The sequence below is a fragment of the Mobula birostris genome, chromosome 2 (genome assembly GCF_030028105.1).
Source record: "Mobula birostris isolate sMobBir1 chromosome 2, sMobBir1.hap1, whole genome shotgun sequence".
Classification (NCBI taxonomy): Eukaryota; Metazoa; Chordata; class Chondrichthyes; order Myliobatiformes; family Myliobatidae; genus Mobula; species Mobula birostris.
This window is the reverse complement of record NC_092371.1, coordinates 144,335,745-144,357,218: the sequence shown is the minus strand read 5'-3', so window position 1 is coordinate 144,357,218 and position 21,474 is coordinate 144,335,745. Positions and strand designations below refer to the sequence as shown.

Here is a 21,474-nt window from a genome sequence, read left to right as displayed (position 1 = left end):
CTTTCCCCTGCAAATCCTTTTTGGCAATTCTGTTCGGGGGGGGGGGGGGGTGTTAATCACGACCGGAATATAGGTGATAAGTGGCTAATACATTCAATTTCGTTTCTAAAAGGGTTTATCTAACGAATTTAATATTAAACACACAGCGCATATTTTCCTCGCATGAATATAGTGATAAGTCAATTATCAGGGGAGCTTGAAGTAAGTGTTGAACGAATTTCCAGTAGAAGTGGCAGAAGCAGGTTCGATATTATCATTTGAAGAAAAATTGTACAGGTATATGGACAGGAAAGGAATGGAGGGTTATGGGCTGAGTGCAGGTCAGCGGGACTAGGTGAGAGTAGCGTTCGGCACGGACTAGAAGGGCAGAGATGGCCTGTTTCCGTGCTGTAATTGTTAAATGGTTATATAAGTAAGTCAATAGCATCATAACATTTTAAGTAACGTTTGGATATTAAACACACAGCACATATTTTCCCCGTATGAACATATAAAATCATTGTAACACACCAATATCGCTGAATCAATGGGAGCCCTGGGCTTGTTTCCCTGCAACAAGACGGTCCCATCGAGGGGTGATGGGAGACAGCGATACTCGAAGGGGGTTCCTTATGTCCAGTCTATTCCGCAATTTAGTTTTCCTTGCATTCATTGCAGAAAACTCCGCTTCGCAGAAAATTGTTGGAAATGGAAGCAACGTTTTCAGTGCTTTCGTGACTATCTCAGGATATTTAGCCTTGACTTTGATCCAGAATGCCGACAGAGATGTTATGTCAAACATACTTTTCAGCCTGCCAGCATTTGCAAGCTCGAGGAGTTGATCTCTTTCCCGCGCTGACATGGATGAGGCGCGGGTAATGACCTCGCATGCGTAATGGCTCAACAGTGGTTGTGACCGGGAATGAGGAAAGGTCCAGCTGACTCCTATCGCCAAATCATATTGTTTCCTCGCAGCCCAGTAGCACATGCTTTGCGGTCCGGTACCGGTCCGCGGCCCGGTGGTTGGAGACTGCTGGACTAGTACACCAGGTCCCTCTATTCCTCAATACTCCCTTGGGCCCCACTATTCAATGCACATGTCGTAGTGTTGTTAGTCAGTCCCGAGTGCATTATTCCTACACTTAGCAGGTTTACATGTCATCCGCCATTGCTGTGTTTATCTACCAGTATAACTTGCAGCCTAAGCTTCATTTTCTCACTGTCAACAACACCCCTCCAATTTACATGTCATCAACTTGCGTTACTTCTAGTCTTGAAACATTAACTTGTCTTTCCCTCATGAAATACTATGGGGCTTTGTGAATTTTCAACATTTTCTGCATGTAATTCAGACCTGTAGTTTCTTTCTCATTCAACTCCTCAATAGTTGAATGACACAGAAGCAGATGTAGACCATTCAGCCCATCAAGACTGCTCTGCCATTTAATCATGGCTCATTTATTTCCCTTCTCAACCCATTCTCCTACTTGATCCCCATAACCTTTAACACTCTTACTAATCAAGAACTTATCAACCTCTACTTTAAATGTAACTAATAAATTGGCCTCCACAGCCTTCTGTGAGAATGAATTCCACAGATTTACCTCCCTCTGGCTAAAGAATCCTTCAAGTTAACAACTAAGGAATTCTGCACTAGGACTCCTAAGCCCTTTGCACATCTGATATCTGAATTCTCTCCCCATGCAGAAAATTGTCTATGACCCTTTTTTCCTTCTACCAAAGTACACTTTGCTACACTATATTCCACCTGCCACTTTGCACATTCTCCCAGCCTGTCCACTTCCTTCTGCAGACTCCCTACTACCTCAACACTACCTGTCTCTTATCGTCAAAAGCCTCCTGAAAATCCAATGAAACAACTTCCACTGATCTATCCTACCTGTTATTTCCTCAAAGAATTCCAACAGATTTGTTAAGCAAGATCTCCCATGAAGGAAACCATTCTGACTTTGGTCAATTTTATCACATGCTTCCCACTACCCCAAAACTAATGTTACCAGCATATAATTTCCCATCTTTTGCCTCACTCCCTTTTATAAAGAGTGAAATGACATTTACCATTTTCCAGTCCTCTAAAATCATTCCTGTCTCTAGTGATTCCTAAGAAATCACTACTCATGCCTTTACAACCTCTAAGTTACTTCTTTCAGAACCTTGGGGTGTAGTCTATCTGATCCAGGTGACTTATTTACCTTCAGACCTTTCAGCTTCCCAAGCACCTTCTCCATAGTTTTGTTGTTTGACTTTTCGTATGACATTCACACTTAGAACCATAGAACCATAGAAACTACAGCACAGAAACAGGCCCTTTGGCCCCTCTTGGCTGTGCCGAACTATTTTCTGCCTAGTCCCACAGACCTGCACATGGACCATATCCCTCCATACACCTCCCATCCATGTATCTGTCCAATTTATTCTTAAATGTTAAAAAAGAACCAACATTTACCACCTCGTCTGGCAGCTCATTCCATACTCCCACCACTCACTGTGTGAAGAAGCCCCCCCTAATGTTCCCTTTAAACTTTTCCCTTCTCACCCTTAACCCATGTCCTCTGGTTTTTTTCTCCCCTTGCCTCAGTGGAAAAAGCCTGCTTGCATTCACTCTATCTATACCCATCATAACTTTATATACCTCAATCAAATCTCCCCTCATTCTTCTACGCTCCAGGGAATAAAGTCCTAACTTATTCAACCTTTCTCTGTAACTGAGTTTCTCAAGTCCTGGCAACATCCTTGTAAACCTTCTCTGCACTCTTTCAACCTTATTTATATCCTTCCTGTAATTTGGTGACCAAAACTGAACACAATACTCCAGATTCGGCCTCACCAATGCCTTATACAACCTCAGCATAACATTCCAGCTCTTATACTCAATACTTCGATTAAAGTGTTTAATACTTCGATTAAACAAAATTCATCTAATTGAAGTGTTGCCCGGGAGGGGCAGACACATGTCTGTCCGTTCAGGAGCCGGGGTTGGAAGAATCTTCATCTGGCATCTCGTTCACACTATCTTCTGCCCTCTACTACTCTTGAATTTCTGGCATACTGTTTGCATCTTCTCCAGTGAAGACTAAATGAAAAATACATAGTCAGTTCATCTCAAGCAACACACACAAAAAGCTGGAGGAACTCAGCAGGCCACGCAGCATCTATGGAGAAGATGTTTCAGGCCACGGCCCTTCATCAGGACCTCCAGCATTTTCTGTGCGTGTTGCTTGGATTTCCAGCATTTGCAGATTTTCTTCTGCTAGTAAGTTTATCTGCCATTTCTTTGTACCCTATTACTAGCTCTTCAGTGTCACTTCCCAGCATTTCAATGTTCTCTCCTGCTTCTCTTTTACTCTTTATATATCTGGAAAAAGTACTTTTGCTATTCTTGTTTATATTACTGGCTAGTTTACCTTCATATGTCATCAGTTCTCTCCTTTTTTGATTTTTAGCTTGCTTCTGTTGGCTTCTTTAAAGGCTTCCCTAGTTTCTCACTAATTTTTGCAATATTGCATGCCCTTACACTTTTGTTTTTAATGCTGTCTTTGACTTCAGCTACAGTTGCCTCATCCTCCCTTCAGAATACTTTTTTCTTTAGTATGAACTGATCTTGTGTATCCAAATTGCTTCCAGAAACTTATGCTGTTGCTGCCTTACCATTAACCTTACTAGTAACACCAATACATCCAATTTTAGCATCTCCCTCTCAAACTGCAGGGTGAATTCTATCATATTATGATCACTGCCTCTTCAGGGCCCCTTTAGCTTAAGCGCCCTAATCAAATCTGGTTCAGTAAACAGCAACAAATCTAGAATTACCTTTACCCTAGTTGGCTCAGTCACAAGTTGTTCTAAAGAGTCATCTGCAAATCCCTTCTCTTACGACCACGTCAACCTATATTTCCCAGTCTACATGTATGTTGAAGTGCCCCATAACCACCATAGCACTGCCTTGTTAAAATGCTACTTCTATGTTCTATTGTAATTTGTACGCCACATCAGATACTATTCAACCGCCTCTAAATAACTCCCACCAGGGTTTATTTACCCTTGCTGTTTTTTAATCCTGCTTACAAGGATTCTCTATCATTCTTTGTCACTTCTTGTTAATCTGATTTTATTTTTTTACCAACAGAGCCCCCCCCCCAACTCACCTAGTTTTTTCGATATCCTTGGACGTTTAGCTCCCAACTGTGATCTTTTTTTTACAACCGCGACTCTGTAATACCAAAATGTCGAATCTGCCAATTTCTACCTATGCCCTACGCTCATCTACCTTGTTTCATATGCAGGGTGCATTCAAATATAACATCTTCTGTCCTGTATTCACTAATCCTCTTCTCAAACTTGTCTCCATGTTGCTTGAGGTTAAGGTGGCCAGACGACATTTCAGTGAATCAGAAAACTTGGTTGTCCTTCTTCTCCCTGCATACAGACAGAGGCTAAAGAGCAAAGCTCGACATATTAGGACAACTAAGAGTTGGTCGCAGGAGTCAGAGGACTGGCTATGGGATTGCTTCAAGTCCGTGGACTGGGCCATGTTCAAGGATTCATCTATGGATCTGAATGAATACAACATGGCTGTCACAGACTTTATTAAAACCGTTCTAGGGTGTGGTCCCACAGAATCATTCTGAGTCTTCACCAACCAGAAGCCCTGGATGAACCAGGAGATCCGCAATCTGCTGAGGGCCAGATCAGAGGCAATCAAGTCTGGTTACCAAGAAAGTTACAAGAGGTCCGTATATGATCTCCAGAAAGCCATTTCAGGGGCAAAGTGGCAATTCCGGACTAAGCCTAAAACAACGAAGGATGTTCGACTGTTGTGGCAGGGCTTCTCTGGTCACGTTGACAGTCAAAACATGGAGAAACAACCACAAACTCTCACAGCCCCTGATGATCCTGTGATTTCGGTCTTTGAAGCTGACGTGCTATCAGCCTTCAGGAGGATGAACCCACAAAAAGATCCAGCCAAGACGGGGTATATGGCCAAATACTAAAACCTGTGCAGATCAACTGGCTGGAGTGTTCACTGAGATCCTCAACCTCTCGCTTCAACACTCTCTGGTACCCACCTGCTTCAAGCAGGCTTCAATTATACCAATGCCCAAGAAGAACATGGTAACCTGCCTCAATGACTATCTTCCAGTAGCACTTACACCCACAGTGATTAATTGTTTTGAGAGGTTAGTGATGAATCTTATCAACTCCTGCCTGAGAAGTAAACTGGATCCACTCTAATTTGCCCACAGAGCAATAGGTCCGTGGCAGATGCCATCTCATTAGCTCTTCACTGAATCCTGGAACATCTGGATATCAAAGATGCATATATCAGAATGCTCTTTATCGCCTACAGCCCAGTATTCAATACTATCATACCCTCAAAACTGATCAATAAATTTCAAGAGCTTGGCCTCAGTACCTTCTTGAGTAATTAGACCCTGGATTTCCTCACTTGCAGGCCCCAGTCAGTTCAGATTGGCAATGACATCTCCTCCACAATTTCCATCAGACAGGTGCACCACAAGGCAGTCTTCTCAGCCTGCTGCTCTACTCACTTTACAGTTATGACCACGTGGCTAAGCACAGCTCAAATGCCATATTCAGATTTGCTGAGGACACCACTGTTGTAGGCCAAGTCAAAGGTAGTGACGAATCAGCATATAGGAGTGAAATTGAAAGTCTGGCTGACTGGCACACAACAATAAACCCTTTACTCAATGTCAGCAAGACTATGGAGCTGATTATTGACTTCAGGAGGAGGAAACTAGAGGTCCATGAGCCAGTCCTCATCGGAGGATCAGAGATGAAGAGGGTGAGCAACTTTAAATCCCTTGGTGCTATTATTTTGGAGGATCTGTCCTGGGCTCAGCACGCAAGTAGAATTACGAAGAATGCATGGCGCAGCACTTCTACTTCCTTAGGAGTTTGTGAAGATTTGGCATGACATCTAAAACTTCGACAAGTTTCTATGAAAGATGTGTATTGCTTGCTACATCACAGTCTGGTAAGGAAACACCAATCTCATTGAACATAAAATCCCACAAAATTAGTGGATACAGTCCAGTCTGTCATGTGTAAAGCCCTCCTCACCATCAAGCATACCTACATAAAATATGTCACAGGAAAGCAGCATCTATCATCAGGGACCCCCACCAACCAGAACATGTTCTCTTCTCACTGCTGCCATCAGGAAGGTGGCACAGGAGCCTCAGGACTCACACCACCAGGTTCAGGAACAGTTCTTACTACTCAACCATCAGGCTCTTGAACCAAAGGGGATAACTTGACTCAACTTCACTTGCTTCATCATTGAAGTGCTCCCACAACCCATGAACTCACTTGCAAGAACACATCTCATCTCTCAATACTTAATGCTTATTTATTTTTTTTATTTTTCTATCTTTCTTTGTGTATTTGCAGAGTTTATTGTCTTTTGCTCACTGGTTGAAAGCCCAGATTGGTGCGATCTTTCATTGATTCCATTATAGTTACTATTCTATTATGGATTTATTGAGTATGTCCACAAGAAAATGGATCTCGGGTGTATATGGTGACATATATGTACTTTGATAATAAATATACTTTGAGCTTTGACTGAAGTCTTACCCCTTTCTAAACTCCATTTTATTTTTTATTACAATGAACTATGTAGTTACAATGCATTCTAAGTGAAGCAATCTGCACTTTTACCTCAGGCTATCCTTTGTTATGATGGAAAATCATTGCCCTGGAATGTTATCTCGATCTCCCTACAGATACTGTTAGACCTACTGAGAATACTCTGCATATTCTGTTTAATTAAAACTAATCTAAGACTTAGCTTTCTTCACAGCATCTGTAGCATTAAATTGATCCTGAACAAGTTGTTTTCTGACAGATAAAAGCTTCATGATGAATAAGATGCTTTACTGAGAGAAAAGTAAATCAAAAGGGGAAAATTATGGCATTCATTAAATGTTTCTCCTTTACAACATTTTACAGGGGAACAAAATCAAAATAAGCCTTTTGTAATGCTATAATTTCCTCTGTCATAACAGAAATGAAGGGAAGTACTCTGAAAATGTGTTATTGAAGTTAACAGCAACAAAATCAAAATTTCACTTGAAGTCTATTGCAAACAACTCCTTGGGATACCTAGAAAATAATATCAAGAGGGTGTATAATACCGGAGAAGGTTGGCCCACAATCATGTAGTGTTCACATCACCAAGCTGTGAAGAAATGAGGACCTGGAGAAGTCAAAGCTGCATATGTTAGAAGGAAGGCAGCTTAGATCCTTGGGTTAATAAGAAACCTTGCTAAAGATAGAAGTGTTTTATTTCTGGTACCTCTGAAGTAGTGTGCAAGACAAAAAAGGGAAATGAGACTTGGAATTAAATGACACTTGGACATAATTCATCCAAGAACTTGGGTAGAACAGCAACGATGATATCAATTCTTGTAATGAAATGAATGAAATTGAAAAAAATGACAACATAATATTTATTAAATAGAGTACTGTGAATCAAACCCAGCCAGAATACATATTATAAGCCTCTCTCAAATCTGAATGAATAATTGAGCAGTGGATGTTTGAAATACCTACTATAGCTGTGGCTTCTAAACGAGTCAGAATAATTGGCCCTCAGCTATAAAATAACCTGGCTTTTTAATAAAGTATATTATTTTGCTAATTCTGCCAGAAATCGTACCTGGAGATTTGCACCAATTCTCCAATATTAGTTACAGGTCCTGGCAAGCAACCAGCTACTGGGGGGAAAAAAACTGTAGCAGTTTAGGTAAACAATTTCACAATGTTTTGAGAGCCTTATGGCAGATTTTATAACCATGTAGGTTCTATTTTAATTTCAGGAAAAAAAAGTCTTTCGTTAACTGCAATGTAAAATTTCAAGGGAGCCCGTGTCTCAGCTGCTTCTAGGTTTCATGCTTGCTAAATTAATGAACCACAGTATCTGATGGGTTCAGAACTTCATGTTCCAAGGCAAGCTTCCCAAACCGAGTGCAACTACAATTTGAGAAGTAAATGCACCACCTCTAATTAGCAGTGCTGCAAGTAAAGATTAATCCCCAGGACTAAGAGAATTGACAGAACTAGCCTGGAAGTTGCAAATGACTGAGTGACTCTGCAGGGCATAAAGTATGAAAAACCTGGTTAAAAGTGCTGTTGTGTCTCCACGCTCTGCTTGAAATAATAAAATGGTAATTGGTTTGAACAAATGCATTCAAAATGTGCCTTGTAGGCAATATGTAATTTCTGCAACAAATGCTCATGATCCTTCAACTTGTGAGGAAGAGAAAATTGGAGAAACTTTAAAAAAATGTTTGGTCAAACATTTATTGCTCATAGAAGTTGATTATTCAGAAGTGCAAATGGGTACCTTTGACAGTGCTTTTAAACAGGTCTGCTGTTTCATTTACCCCCTCCCCTCTACTATATTATCTGTGTAACAATCTATTTGGGGAACTTAATTCAAAACTATATTTGTATTACATTCCAGGTTAATACAAGGCTCTGTAATAGTAAAGGAGGGCACAAAGAATGTGCACAGTGCAGTTTCTATTTCATACATTACTACTCTTATGTGTTTTTATAGAAATACTACAAAAAGATAAATGTATTTTTGTTCTAGGTAATGTTTGCACTTCTCCAGCAGTATGGGAACACTTATTGTAAAGAGTTTAATTGATATTATCCCTCATCTGACTTCAAAATGTTACAAAGCATTTTAATAGCAAAAGTACGATTTAGGTGTCTTTCCTTTAGCAGGAAATACACCACCTAATTTACGCAAAGCAGGATCCCACACACAGCAAATCTATAGCAGCCTTGTTTATTTTAGTGATGCTAGCTGAAGGATAAATATGAAATAGACACTGTAGTATTTTTCTGCTTTCCTGGGATGTAAAGCACAGCCCATCTGAAAGATGGGCCAATTCCAGTGCAGGACTAGGTTAAGGAATCAGTTAAATTTTGCTTTCAAGTCTCTGGAGGGGGAATTGAACCCAAAACTTCCTGGCTTATAGGCAAGAACCACAGGTGACACTATGAACTACCAACTTTAAAAAAAAACTTTCCTTTTAGCAAAATTGACTGATGTACTTGTGTTATTCAGATGTGAAAGTCTTTGTATTTCGATCGTCTGAATATCACAAAATTTTACAGATTTCCATGGAGCTTTAAAAGATTGTCTTTGCGTTCCAATCGGAGAGTGTGCACAAAGAGGTTGTACTGGAATACACAATAGTTTGGAATTACAAACTACTGCTCAGGAAGACCAATAACAGTAATCGACAATATGTTGAGAAAAGGCACAAGAACCTCACCCTCCACAGTTAATTTGTAGCATTTCTATAAAAACATTCATAAGAGTGGTAATGTATGAAGCAGAATCTGCACTGCACAGATTCTGGTGCCCTTCTTTACTATATCAGGACCCTGTATTAACTTAGGATGCAATAAAAGTACATTTTGAATTGAGTTACCCAGTTCAAAGTAAAGGTATCATCAAAGTGCAGATATGTTACCATATGCTACTTAGAGATTTATTTTCCAGCAGGCATTTATGGGGAAAAAAGAAAAACAATAGAATTTTATGAATGGGAAAGGCTACAGAAAGTGGTGGACACAGGCCAGTCCATCACAGGCAAAGCCCTCCCCACCAGTGAGTACTTTTACATGGAACACTGCCGCAAAAATAGTAGCATCCATTATCAAAGATCCCCTTCATCCAAGCCATGTCTTCTTGCTATGACCATCGGACAGAAAGTACAGAAGCCTTAAGTCCCACACCACCAGGTTTGGGAACAGTTATTACCTTATAACCAGCAGGCTCTTGCAACAGTGTGGATAACTTCATTCACCACTTCTCTGAACTGATTCTACAGCCCACAGACTTACTTTCAAAGACTCTTTACAAACTCATGTCCTCAGCATTAATTTTATTTGCACTGTTTATTTTTTCTTGCACATTGGTGTTGGCCAGTCTTGATGTTTAGTCTTCCCATAAATAAAATACTGCATCGTAAGCAATGTTCTGGTGAACATCTTCTGCAGCCTCTTCAATGCAGTTATGTCCTTTCTACAGTGTGGCCACCAGAACTGCACATGGTAATGGGCTAAACAGAGTTTTACCATAACTTTACTCTTCTTGAAATCCAGACGTAGTTATTGAAAGTACATTCAATTTGCTTTCTTCACCACCTTACTTACTTGTGGTCCTATTGAAGCCATTGGACTTATAAACAAAGGTCCTTGCATATCCCACCTTTAGTTGTCCGAAAGTGCACCATCTCACATTTACCAGGAGCATGTTCCCATGCTCCGTGCATGTTACAATCTTGTCAATATTGTCCTGCAGCCCAGGTCTACCCACCTCACTAGCAACACCACAAGTTCCACATCAGCTGAGAACTTTAACACATTGCTTACATTCACATCCAAAATGTAACAAACAGCAATGGTTCCAACACCTGTAAATGCCATCAATCACAGGTTTCCAATGACAAAAACAACTTTCCATCATCCCAGCCTGCCTCATGTTACCAAGTCAATTTTCTATCCAGTTTGCCAACTTGCCATTGATTCCACTGCCTTTTTCTTTATCGACCTTGTCAGGGACTGTACTGAAAGCTATGCAGACTACATCAGGATCTTCCCCGATTTTGACATACTGAATACCTTTGAGTAATTCCTGATTTTACAAGCGCCTTGCAATGTTGTGCCTTAGGACCTTGTCCAAACCTTTCTTATCAATAACCCTATACACTCAGGCATGTTGTTACCACGTTAATCCCCTATGAGTCTTGTGCCATTCCTACCAACAACGCTAGACTCACAGGCCTGTAATTACTACCTTTATCCCTGCTGCACTTCTTGAACAAAGATACTACAATTGCAGTCCCCCAGTTATCAGATACCTTAAAGAATGGGCTCATGGGCTCACTGTCCATTCAGAAATCTGATAGCGGAGGGGAAGAACCCATTCCTGAAACGTTGAGCGTGTGCCTTCAGACTGCTCGATGGTAGCATTGAGAAGAGGGCACATCCTGGGTGATGGGGGTTCTGAACGATGGATGTCGCCTCCTTGAGGCGTCGCCTTTTGAAGTTGGGGAGGCCAGACCCATGATGGAGCTGGCAGAGTTTATAACTTTCTGCAGCATTTTCCAATCTGTCAAAAAATCTATGTCAAGACCTCCGTAATCCCTTCCTTTGCTCCCATATGAGTCTGGGATACATTTCATCAGGTCCTGGGGATTTATCTACCTTTAAGTCTGCTAAGGCAGGTTATGCTTCCTTTTAATTACAACACCTTACCATTGTGTCAAAAAGTGGAACAGCAGGGAAATAGGGCCTGTGGCCCATTATGTCCATGTCGACCGTCACATCTATCGATCTATACTAAATCCACTTCTCTCATCAATTGCACATCCATCTATGCCCTACTCATTCAAGTACCTGCCCGCATGCCTCTTCAATATGGTTACTAAACTGGACTCCATCACCTCCTCTGGCAGCTCATTCCAGATATCAGCTCCAATTGGGTGAAAAACTTACCCCTCAGATCCCCTATGAACATGATCTCTCTCACTCAAACATGTTCCCTCCAGTTTTAGACACCCCTACCATGGAAGACAGATTCTGATTACCTACCCCATTTATACCCCTCATATATTTATACACCTCCAGAATGTCACCTCTGCCTCATTCACTCAGGAACCCAAATCTACCTCATCTCTCAAACCCTCCAGGCCAAGCAACATTCTTGTAAATCTCCTCTATGCCTTCTCTGCTCCTGTAGTGCAGCAACCAGAAATACACACAATAAGTTCAAGCACTGCCTAATCAAAAGCAAAGTCGAGTAGTGAGAAGCACCAGCCCTTCAGCTTCTCAGCTCCGAAAGCTCACACTAAGATGCCTTGTATTACCATTTTAGTTAAAATTGTATCTAAAACGATGAAAAAAGACTAGATAAAATAGGGTTGTTTTATTTAAAGAGAAAGCAGAGGGGAGACTAAACAAATTAATGAAAATCTGGAAGGTGCTGAGGTAAATAGGAAGGACCAATTTCGTTACAGAGGATGTTGAAGTAAAGCAATCACTACAAGGATTAGAGGGGAGATGAGGAAAAGTTTCTTCACCTAGGGCGAAGGTAGGGGTTTGGAACTCGGTGCCTGTGGTAGAGAAGTTTCAAAAATAAATTGATGTGTACTTAAGGACCTGGTTCTAGAAAGTGCAAGTGGGCAGAATCACTTTCTTTTGACGCAGATAGAGTGGGCCAAACAACTTCTCAATGTGCTGAAATTTTCTAAGATTTCTACAAGGGTAATGCATATTTAATATCTTAAATATATTGGCATAGGTTTTGAAGAAAGAATAAATTAACTTTCAGCTATCACACTATCTCCAGCTTTACAAATCTTTAAAAGAAGAAGGAACAGATATTCCAATAGCAACTTTCCCAATCGTTTGAGTATATTCATTATTTAATGTAATCAGGACTCCTAATCTTCTTATACAAGCAAAGCCCATAGGGCCAGCTGCAAAGAAATTTCTTCAACTCTTATCTTCTCTAAGAGACAACACTAAGAGTTTTCCTCGTCTAAGCACAGACTTAACAAACCTAAAAGCACCTGTTTGTTTTCTTAAAAAGTGCTGCAAAAAATACAGAGCAACTTTATTATCTACCTATCTTTGTTCAATTATCACATTAAATTCAGCAACTGCAATGCAAACACATAACAACCTTAATATTGCAAGTCATTGCAAAGTCTTCAAGGGAATGTTACATTCCTGGTGAACTGGCTGTGGTAAATGAGAAATGGAACACTTCATGAACCCGTGCATCTTCCCTACACACGCGCAGTCAAATTTACCCAACAATGTGTAAAATCAGAATCAGATTTAATATATAAAATTACATAAATTAAATAAGTAGTGCAAAAAAAAGTAAGGTAATGCTGATAGGTTGGTTCATTGTCTCTTCAGAAATCTAATGGTGGAGGTGAAGAAGCTGTTCCTAAAATGTTGAGTGTGTATCTTCAGGCTCCTGTACTTCCCTTCTGATGATAGCAATGAGACGAGAACATGTCCTGGTTGATGGGGGTCCTTAATGATGTATGTAATTGACTAGGTATGCAAAAAGCAGGACAAATCCAATATGGGCGTTGAATGCCCAATCTTCTCTCTATCAACAAAAAAATGGAAAGGATTGTTAACGGTACTGTCCTGGAGACATATAGCATGTACACCATCCCTTCATCTCAACTGGTCCACATCAACCAAGATGCCCATCCAAGCAGATCTCAGTTGTCAGCATCTGGCCCATTCTGTTTTACACATTTCTTATTCCTGTATCAGTCCAACTGTCTCTTTTACCACTCCCTCAAGTAATAACCTGCACACCTGATGCCCAGTTTGGATTTTGCCGGCATCTCTTGGCTCTAGCCCTCTTCACAGCCTTGGTGCATAAGTGGACCAACAAACTGAATTCCAGAGATGAGGTGGGAATAACTGTCCCTGACCTCCAGGCATAACTTGATCTCACATGGCATCAAGCTGCCCTGGTAAAACTGAAATCAATGGTCAAAAATAGAGATGACACTTCTATGACTGGAGTTATTGCTCACATAAAGGAAGACGGTTGCAGATCCTGGAAGTCAAACGTCAGGACATCACTGCAGGTGTTCCTCAGGGCAATGTCTTCAGCTATTACATTGTGCTACACAAGGGTCAAGCAATGGCCACCTCCAACAACAGAGAGTATACCTTAACATTCAGTGGCATTACCATTGCTAGAGTTGCTCACCATCAGCATCCTGACAGTTACAATTGCCCAGAAACGCAATTAGACCAGCCATGGGGAATACAATAGCTATAAAAGCACATTAGAGATTGCAGTGAGCAACTAACTTCTTGACACCAAAAACTTTTTCCCCATTTTAAGTCACTCTTGCTCCAGGAGCAATTTGGAAGATTGGTTAATTGCCGAGTTTGGCAAAATGCTTGCAGACATTTCAGCTCCAATCGAGAAGCCATCATCAGTGCACTGTTGAACCAGTAATGGAACAGTCTCCATCTGCCTGTATGAGTGCATCAACCTTTAAAGCACCAGCACAAACTGCCCCCTCAAATTGACACCTATATACCACCATAAACACCATGTACTTCAAAAACAAAATGCATAAGGCTACTCTTCAGCACATCCAACCTCCACCACTTGCCAGAAGGTACTAAGGAATATTGCTTACACTTAATTACCCTCGAGATTGTTGTGGTGATCCATATTCCTGAACTGCTGCAATTCTTCTGGTGAAAGGTATTCTGTAATGTTATCAGGGACAAAGTTCCAGTGACGATGGGGTTGAAAACTGGAACTTAAGTCAGGGCAGGACAGCATGCAGCTTGGATGACAAGGTTCCAATACACTTGATGGGCAGCAAGTTAGTCCTGCTACCTCGTATTCCAGCAACACAGGTTCATCTGTGAACTTGCATGTTCTCTGTACAGTCCACATGTTCTCTCAATGACTGTGCAAGATACGCCGATAAGTGAATAATGGGCTTTGGTAAATTAGCCCTCAATATGGAGGAGGAGCAAATAAAAATCAAACAGGAATCAATAGGTATCTGTGAGAGAATATAAATTTCAAGGTTTCAGGGAAATAAAAGGAGGAATAAATGGGACATGGGATCTCTTCCCAGGAGATAGCATGGTCCAGACAGCCTCCCTCATATTATTACAAATGCTGGTTCTTGCAAGCGACAATTAGATTCTAAAAGCTCAAAATATTTGACACTAAGCTACATAAAGACGTATTATTATGCAGGTATTATCCAGAAACTTGGTCAAAGAAGTGTGTTTAAAAGAGCATCTTAAAAGGAGAAGACCTGTGGGAATGGTAGTCTTCAAAGCAGAAGCACCACTGGTGGAATAACAAAACCTGGGGATGATCAAGAGATCGAATTGGAGAAGGTGGTAAATCTACAAATCCAATTCTGTTCACCGCTAACCAGCATCAGCTTTTTGTAAAGATGAGCTTTCTTGTCACGTGTACATTGAAATATCAAAACACATAGTAAGATGCATCATTTGCATCATCATTTTTTCTGCAATGTGCTGGGGGCAGCCTGCAAGTCACTGTGCTTCCCGTGCCAAAACAGCATGTCCACAATTCACTAACCCAAGCCATACGTGTGGTGTGGTATGGTAAGTACAATTAATAGGCTCCTACCCCATTTAGAGGCTTTTGTTTGGACACACGCATTCATGCTTTTCGAACCTCATAAACACTGCTTGATACTTGGAAATGTAATTAAATTTCCTGTCAATTGAAACATATACTTCAGCCCACAATTTCCTTTCTACATCAGTTCCAATGTTCTAAAAGCACATATTAAGCCTGCAGGCCAGGCATAAACACACACTTTTCCAAACTGCTCACTCATTATCACGCTGCCGGGGATTAACTTTCTCCAGAGGCTGTCATTCCCTTTATAAAACAATATTTTCTTCTACTTCACTAAGGTGATTGCTGCACCGTTTTTCATTTTGTATTCCATATGATTACAGAAAATGATGAACTGCAGTATTTAATGAGATAAAGGTTGACCAACACAAGTAAAGAAAACTGCAAGCATTGAGAAGTGTTTACTTTCAGAGAAAGAAACACAAACCACCCTCATACACAACTAAAACTGATCATCTGGTAGTCAAGGGGCTCTGGGGAAACAATAATCACCATACACCATAAGTTATTTAATTCAGGTCCTAAACCTGAGCAAAGCAATTTACCAAGAGTGAGTCATGAGTTGGCAATGGTGGATTGGAAAATACTAGAAAGATATGACTATATATAAGCAATAGCTAACATTTAACAGACTGATACACAGTTTACAATAACATACTTTCCTTTATGGCAATAAAAATTCAATCATGAAGTGGTTCAACTGTTGCTATCAAGAGATAGTTAAAGATGGTATTAGTTCAAAGGAAAATATGTGTAATGTTGTGAAAAAAACATTAAGCCCACCAATTGGGAATATTTTAGAATTCAGTACAGGAGAACATTGACAACAAAAGCAAAAGAAAGTAAAATGTGAGTGTACGTTAACAAGAGTGATAAAAGTAGATAGTAAGAGTTTCTACAGATATAAACAAAAGACAAGCTAATGTTAATGTGGATACAACAAAGGTAGGAGAAAGAATATCGGGGAATGCCGAAAAGGCAGAAAACTCAATCCCTTTTTTATCTGCCTTCACGAAGGAAGATAGTGAAATCCTTCCAGAAATAATGGATAATTACAGGTCTAGATTGAATGAATTCAACAAAATGAACATTCATTAAAAAAATACTGGAGTAATTAATGGGACTGAATATCAACAAATCCGAAGGACCCAATGATTCAATGGCTAAGCAAGTCTGGGTGGTCTATTCCTGCTTCTGTGCTTAATGTTCATGCACATGGTACATAAAGAACATAGAAAACCTACAGCACAGTACAGGCCCTTCAGCCCACAAAGCTGTGCCAAACTTGTCCTCACCTTAGAAATTACCTAGGGTTACCAACAGCCATCTATTTTTCTGAGCTCCATGTTCCTGTCCAGGAGTCTCTTAAAAGACCCTATCATATCTGCTTCCACCACTGTCACTGGCAGCCCATTCCACGCACTCACCACTCCGTGTAAAAAAACTTACCCCTGACATCTCCTCTATACCTACGTATGCACGTACACATACACACAATTAGGGAGAGCAAGGAGCAAGAAAGAGGACAGGGAAGGGGGACAGAATGATACAGAAAGTGAGTGAGGAAGGAGAGAGGTGATGGGAAAAAGGAAAACAATAAAAAAGAGAAAGGACAGGATTGGGGAGGGACAGAGGAAGCGAGGAGATAGAAAGGGAAAGGAATGAAGAGGGAAAGGGGTGTGCGCAAGCAAGAATTGAGGGAAATGTTGACAAAGGATACAAGAAGTAAAATGGAAGGAAGGACAGGAGAACAGAACATGAAAAAGAGAAGTGAGGATACGATCACTGAAATGGTGAGGGATAAACAATGGGACAGAGGAAAGGAAAAGAAGAGGGGAGGAATCTGAGTAAGGGGATACACTAATATGAAAGACTTGGGAGATGTTTAGGATGATTTGAGACATGGAGGCAGAAGAGGGAAGCAAAGATAAAATGAGAAATGCTCAGCAAGTGGCACTGGAAATCAAAAATAAAAGCAGAAAATACTGGAAACACTCAACAGGTCAGGCAGAATCTGAGGTGAGAGCAACTTGTATATTTAATATTTCAATAATATTGTAAATATATTGTTGGATTAAGCATTCTTTGTTGTTTACATAATTCGTTATGGGTATGCATAGAAGTACGTGAATTGCATAGGTCATTACACCACCACCTCTTATGTCTTGCCACGTAAAACTGAAGCATGTATATTCTCCCGGGTTTCTGTGTTTATCTTGCAATTAATTTCTGGAGTTACAAAACATAACAGAAGTGACAAGTAAGTTTTAAAATGAACCCAAGTCAACTACCTATCTGTTGAAGCACAGAGTGAGTGAGACAACAGAGTAAAAAAAAAGCACGGCACATTTTTTTCTTCAGAAGGGAAGAAAGACATTCGAGTCATAAAAAAAGAGCAGCACTTTTTTTTTCTTCAGAAGGGGGAAGAGAATGACAGTCAAATTGAAAAAAAAGGCAGAAAATGGATGAAATTCACCGGTTCATAAACAGTGAGTACCAGGTGATAATAATAAATTTTAAAAAAAGACATGGCTGGCTACATTGGAAAAAGAGATGCATGTAATGACACAACGGATAACTGGCTGATATATACTGAATGAATTGAGCAGTATTTTGAAACAAATGTAATAGCCAATGAGAAACAAGTGCCAGTTTTACCAAGTGTAATTGGTGGAAAAGCAGGTTGCTTAGAAGTTTGACCCCTCTAATGTAATACGGGAATACTTAGAACCAAAACCATTGTTGATTGCAGAACACTATCGGTTTCATAAGCAGAATTAAAAGGCAGGTGAGTCCATTTCAGCTTACACGGTTGAATTGAAGAAATTGTCTGAACTTTGCCAGTTCAGTGATAAACTCAATGATGTACTGAGAGATCATTTAGTTCATGGAATCTTATAGGAAAGCATTCAAAAATAACTCTAACTGAAGCACAACTCACATTTAGAAGAGCAGTTGAAATCGCTGTATCAATGGAAATGGCAGACAGAGCCGCAATTGATTTGCAGTCAGGAATAAGTGAGCATGAACAAAATGACAGTGTCTAGATGAGACCTCCCTGGTGGACAAATTGTACTACCATTGTAGCAGGAGCTCACACACACTAGACCAATGCAGGTTTACATACATAACTTACAGAAAATGCAACAAAGTAGGACACGTACAAAGAGCATGTTGGGCAGATAAAAATAAAAGGACTACATAGGGAACAGAAAAAGATAAAAAGTCAAGTTGCAGTTTCAAAAAGCACTAACCTGCATGCTATTGATGAAAATCTGCTGATGAGAGTGACACAGGAATGGTTAGTCTTGAGATTTACAACAAGAAAATGAACAAGACACAAGCAATATGACTTGTGAACTGCAAAATAATTAAAACAAAATTGGACACTGGCTCAGTTGTTTCAGTCATTCCACAAAATATGTTTGAACGGCATTTCAAAGATACAGAATTGAAACCTGCAGATATCCAAATAAGAATGTAGACCAGGGAAAAAATAACTCCTGTGGGAATGACATTTGTAACAGTGACTTTAAACACAATTATTGTGAATACTGATTGACGTTGCAAGCAAAGAATTCAAGCATATACGATTTACCATGTGGTCAATATCTGTAACTGATAAGCAAATTCCGTGTAAAAAGTCTGTTTTCCGTTCAGACCAAAACAGTATGAATGATGAGGCCCATGCTGTTCTCCTTGCGCACAAGGAGAATAAAAAGAATGCCTGAGTCGTAAGAGTGTGTTGTGTTCTAGGCCCAGTCATTTTAGTTCTTTTCTTTTCTTTTTGGTGACAACACAATGAGGTAATAAGAAATTATTTAGTTGTATTATTTAGTTATTTGATGAACTTAAAACCATTTGGATTGGTTGTATGCCATAATTCTAGACCAGACATGAAACCACAGATTTATTCTCCTTTCCTAATGTCAAATTGGAAACAATCAGTGACGCACTCTCTGTGCTTCCACCAACTGAATATACAGTACTTCATAACACAAAAGCAAAAGCTGCTAAGGCTGGCAATTGACTAGTAACAATGAAAATGCTGGCAATCGGCAAGTAATGATGGAAAACTAAAGCGATCTGGCATCAGCTTTGGAGCAAGAGCCTTTCACTAAAGGTGGGAAATGTTGAGGTAAAGGAACTTCGATCAGCCTTGACTTTGTTCTCCTATTATCTCTGCAGATCTCTTTTGTACGACTAAGATCACTATCAGTTTAGTCAAAGCTGACATACATAGAGAGCAACAACACTGAAAATGTACCTCAACACAATCATAACAAAGCTGCAATACATCATGGGCACATCCCTCCTCCTTCACACCACCCCCCCTTACCTTCGGCACTGCCTCAAGAAGGCAACGTCCATCAAAGATCCCTACCATCTTGGCCATACTATCCGCTCACAGCTACCATTGGACAGGACAAGCAGAAGCTCCTCCCACAAGACCAAGTTCAAGAAAAGCTACTTCCCTTAGACCATTCGGTTCTTGAACCAACCAGTGCAACCCTAATCACTACAGTTCAGCAACACAATGACCACTTTAATCAGTTTGCACTAAAATGGTCAGTGATTGTTTTGTCCCAGTTGTGTTCTTTCTTGTACAGTAATAGTTCAGTATAATTTATGTTTTTCTTGTGACTACTAGTTACATGATGCTGCATGTCTGTGATGTTGCCACAAGTAAGACTTCCACTGCACCTGTGCAAACATGTAGTTGTGCACATGTCAATACACACAACTTTTGACTTTGACTTTGGGAGAACATCACACCCACATTCCAGACATAGCCTGACTTATCACAAGTGAAAGGGTTTGCAAGTTAAGAGACATTAGCCACTTGGGTGATATGTTAGCAGCAGACAACCTATTTGCAGGGTAGTGGATAAAAACTCCAAACTCTTCAACTGGATGACAACACTTTCTGAATGCATTATCAGAGAGTATTCTTTGAGTTACTTGCTGAAAAGCAATTATCTTCCAATCCTCTCTCCATTACAATTTCCATAATGGATTTACATAACTATAAAACAAAGAGTACAAGAGTTTCCTTTGAATGAAAACAGCTTGCCACTCTTTTATAATTACACACTAGATGTTCTGGGCTGCCTGCTCCTCACAGCTTTCTTTTTCAGGAAATAGAAAAATTACAGTATCGAACAACAAAGTTGATATACAACTAGGAGATAAAATTATTACAGAAAATAATTTACAACATTAATGTTATAATCTTTGCTGTTGAGTGCAAAGGGGTCAGTGAGAGTTAAGTATTAAGTACGAATCTGTAGTACTTGGTCAAGGCTGCACAATGGGGCCACAGTGATTTCAGGCGTCAGCTACGTGCACCAGCACAGCAACAAGGATCTGAGGCCCAGAGTGGACAAACAATACAAAACTACATGAATAGACCTTCCATTCCCAAACAGCTTTCTGCATTCTCCACATTGAAAGTAAAATCAGTCAGTGGTTACATGATTATATCATTAAATGAATACGTAACTACTGACTGAGATTATATAATTAATGTGGAAAACAAAGGGATTGGTGCTCACCTTCTGTTTCATTGTGAAATATCTCCGAACAGCTCAGATCACCTTACACGAACTCACCTGTACAAGAAGCTAGGGCAGAAATGAGCCATGCGGAGCCGAGCCAAACATGGGTCAGAGATGATGAGCCAAGTCGCTACTGAAGGTGAATCATCAAACAAGTTGGATAAGCCTTTCACAATTGTTAAGAAAAAATATACTCCATCCAAGCCACATTCCAAGAAGATTTTCTCTGCAAATTAGATTTTTCTCTTAAGAGTGGATGGACAAATATTTGCCTCCAGGAACTTAACAGGCATCCGCACATTGAGTGCAATACTCAATGCAACACACACAAAATGCTGGAGGAACTCAGCTTCAGTATCCAGGGTGCACTGTGGGCTACAATTACTTATAGGCAAACAGGCCCAGTTAATAAGATTAGTGACAACTTAACAACTTTATTATTTTGTTGATGGTAGTATATTTAAATCTTTTGAACATGTAAGTCACTGTTTTTATCTTAATGAGCTGAATGGCTTTACAGGTTTCCCCCGCCATCCGAAGATACAGCGTTCCTATGAAACGGTTCGTAAGCCAGAATGTCGTAAAGCGAAGAAGCAATTACCATTTATTTATATGGGAAAAATTTGTGAGCGTTCGCAGACCCAAAAATAACCTACCAAATCATGCCAAATAACACAT

The 21,474-nt window shown here is 40.1% G+C and overlaps 1 protein-coding gene across 4 annotated transcripts in view; it reads right to left on the bottom strand.

Moving 5' to 3' along the window:
* Positions 1-21,474, bottom strand: part of ube3d (ubiquitin protein ligase E3D) — a 268,872-nt gene that overhangs the window by 161,559 nt on the left and 85,839 nt on the right. Inside the window, exon 10 of one of the 4 annotated variants that reach the window (XR_011884289.1) lies at positions 12,856-13,177. The exons of 2 other annotated variants lie outside the window; for them this stretch is intronic. Coding sequence is in view for 1 of the 2 variants with exons in the window: in XM_072250060.1 (XP_072106161.1) it covers positions 13,120-13,177 (58 nt within the window). In the remaining variant the exon portion in view is untranslated. Of the gene's footprint in view, positions 1-12,855; positions 13,178-21,474 lie in introns of those variants that run through there. One more of the 4 variants, XM_072250060.1, reaches the window with a different exon arrangement.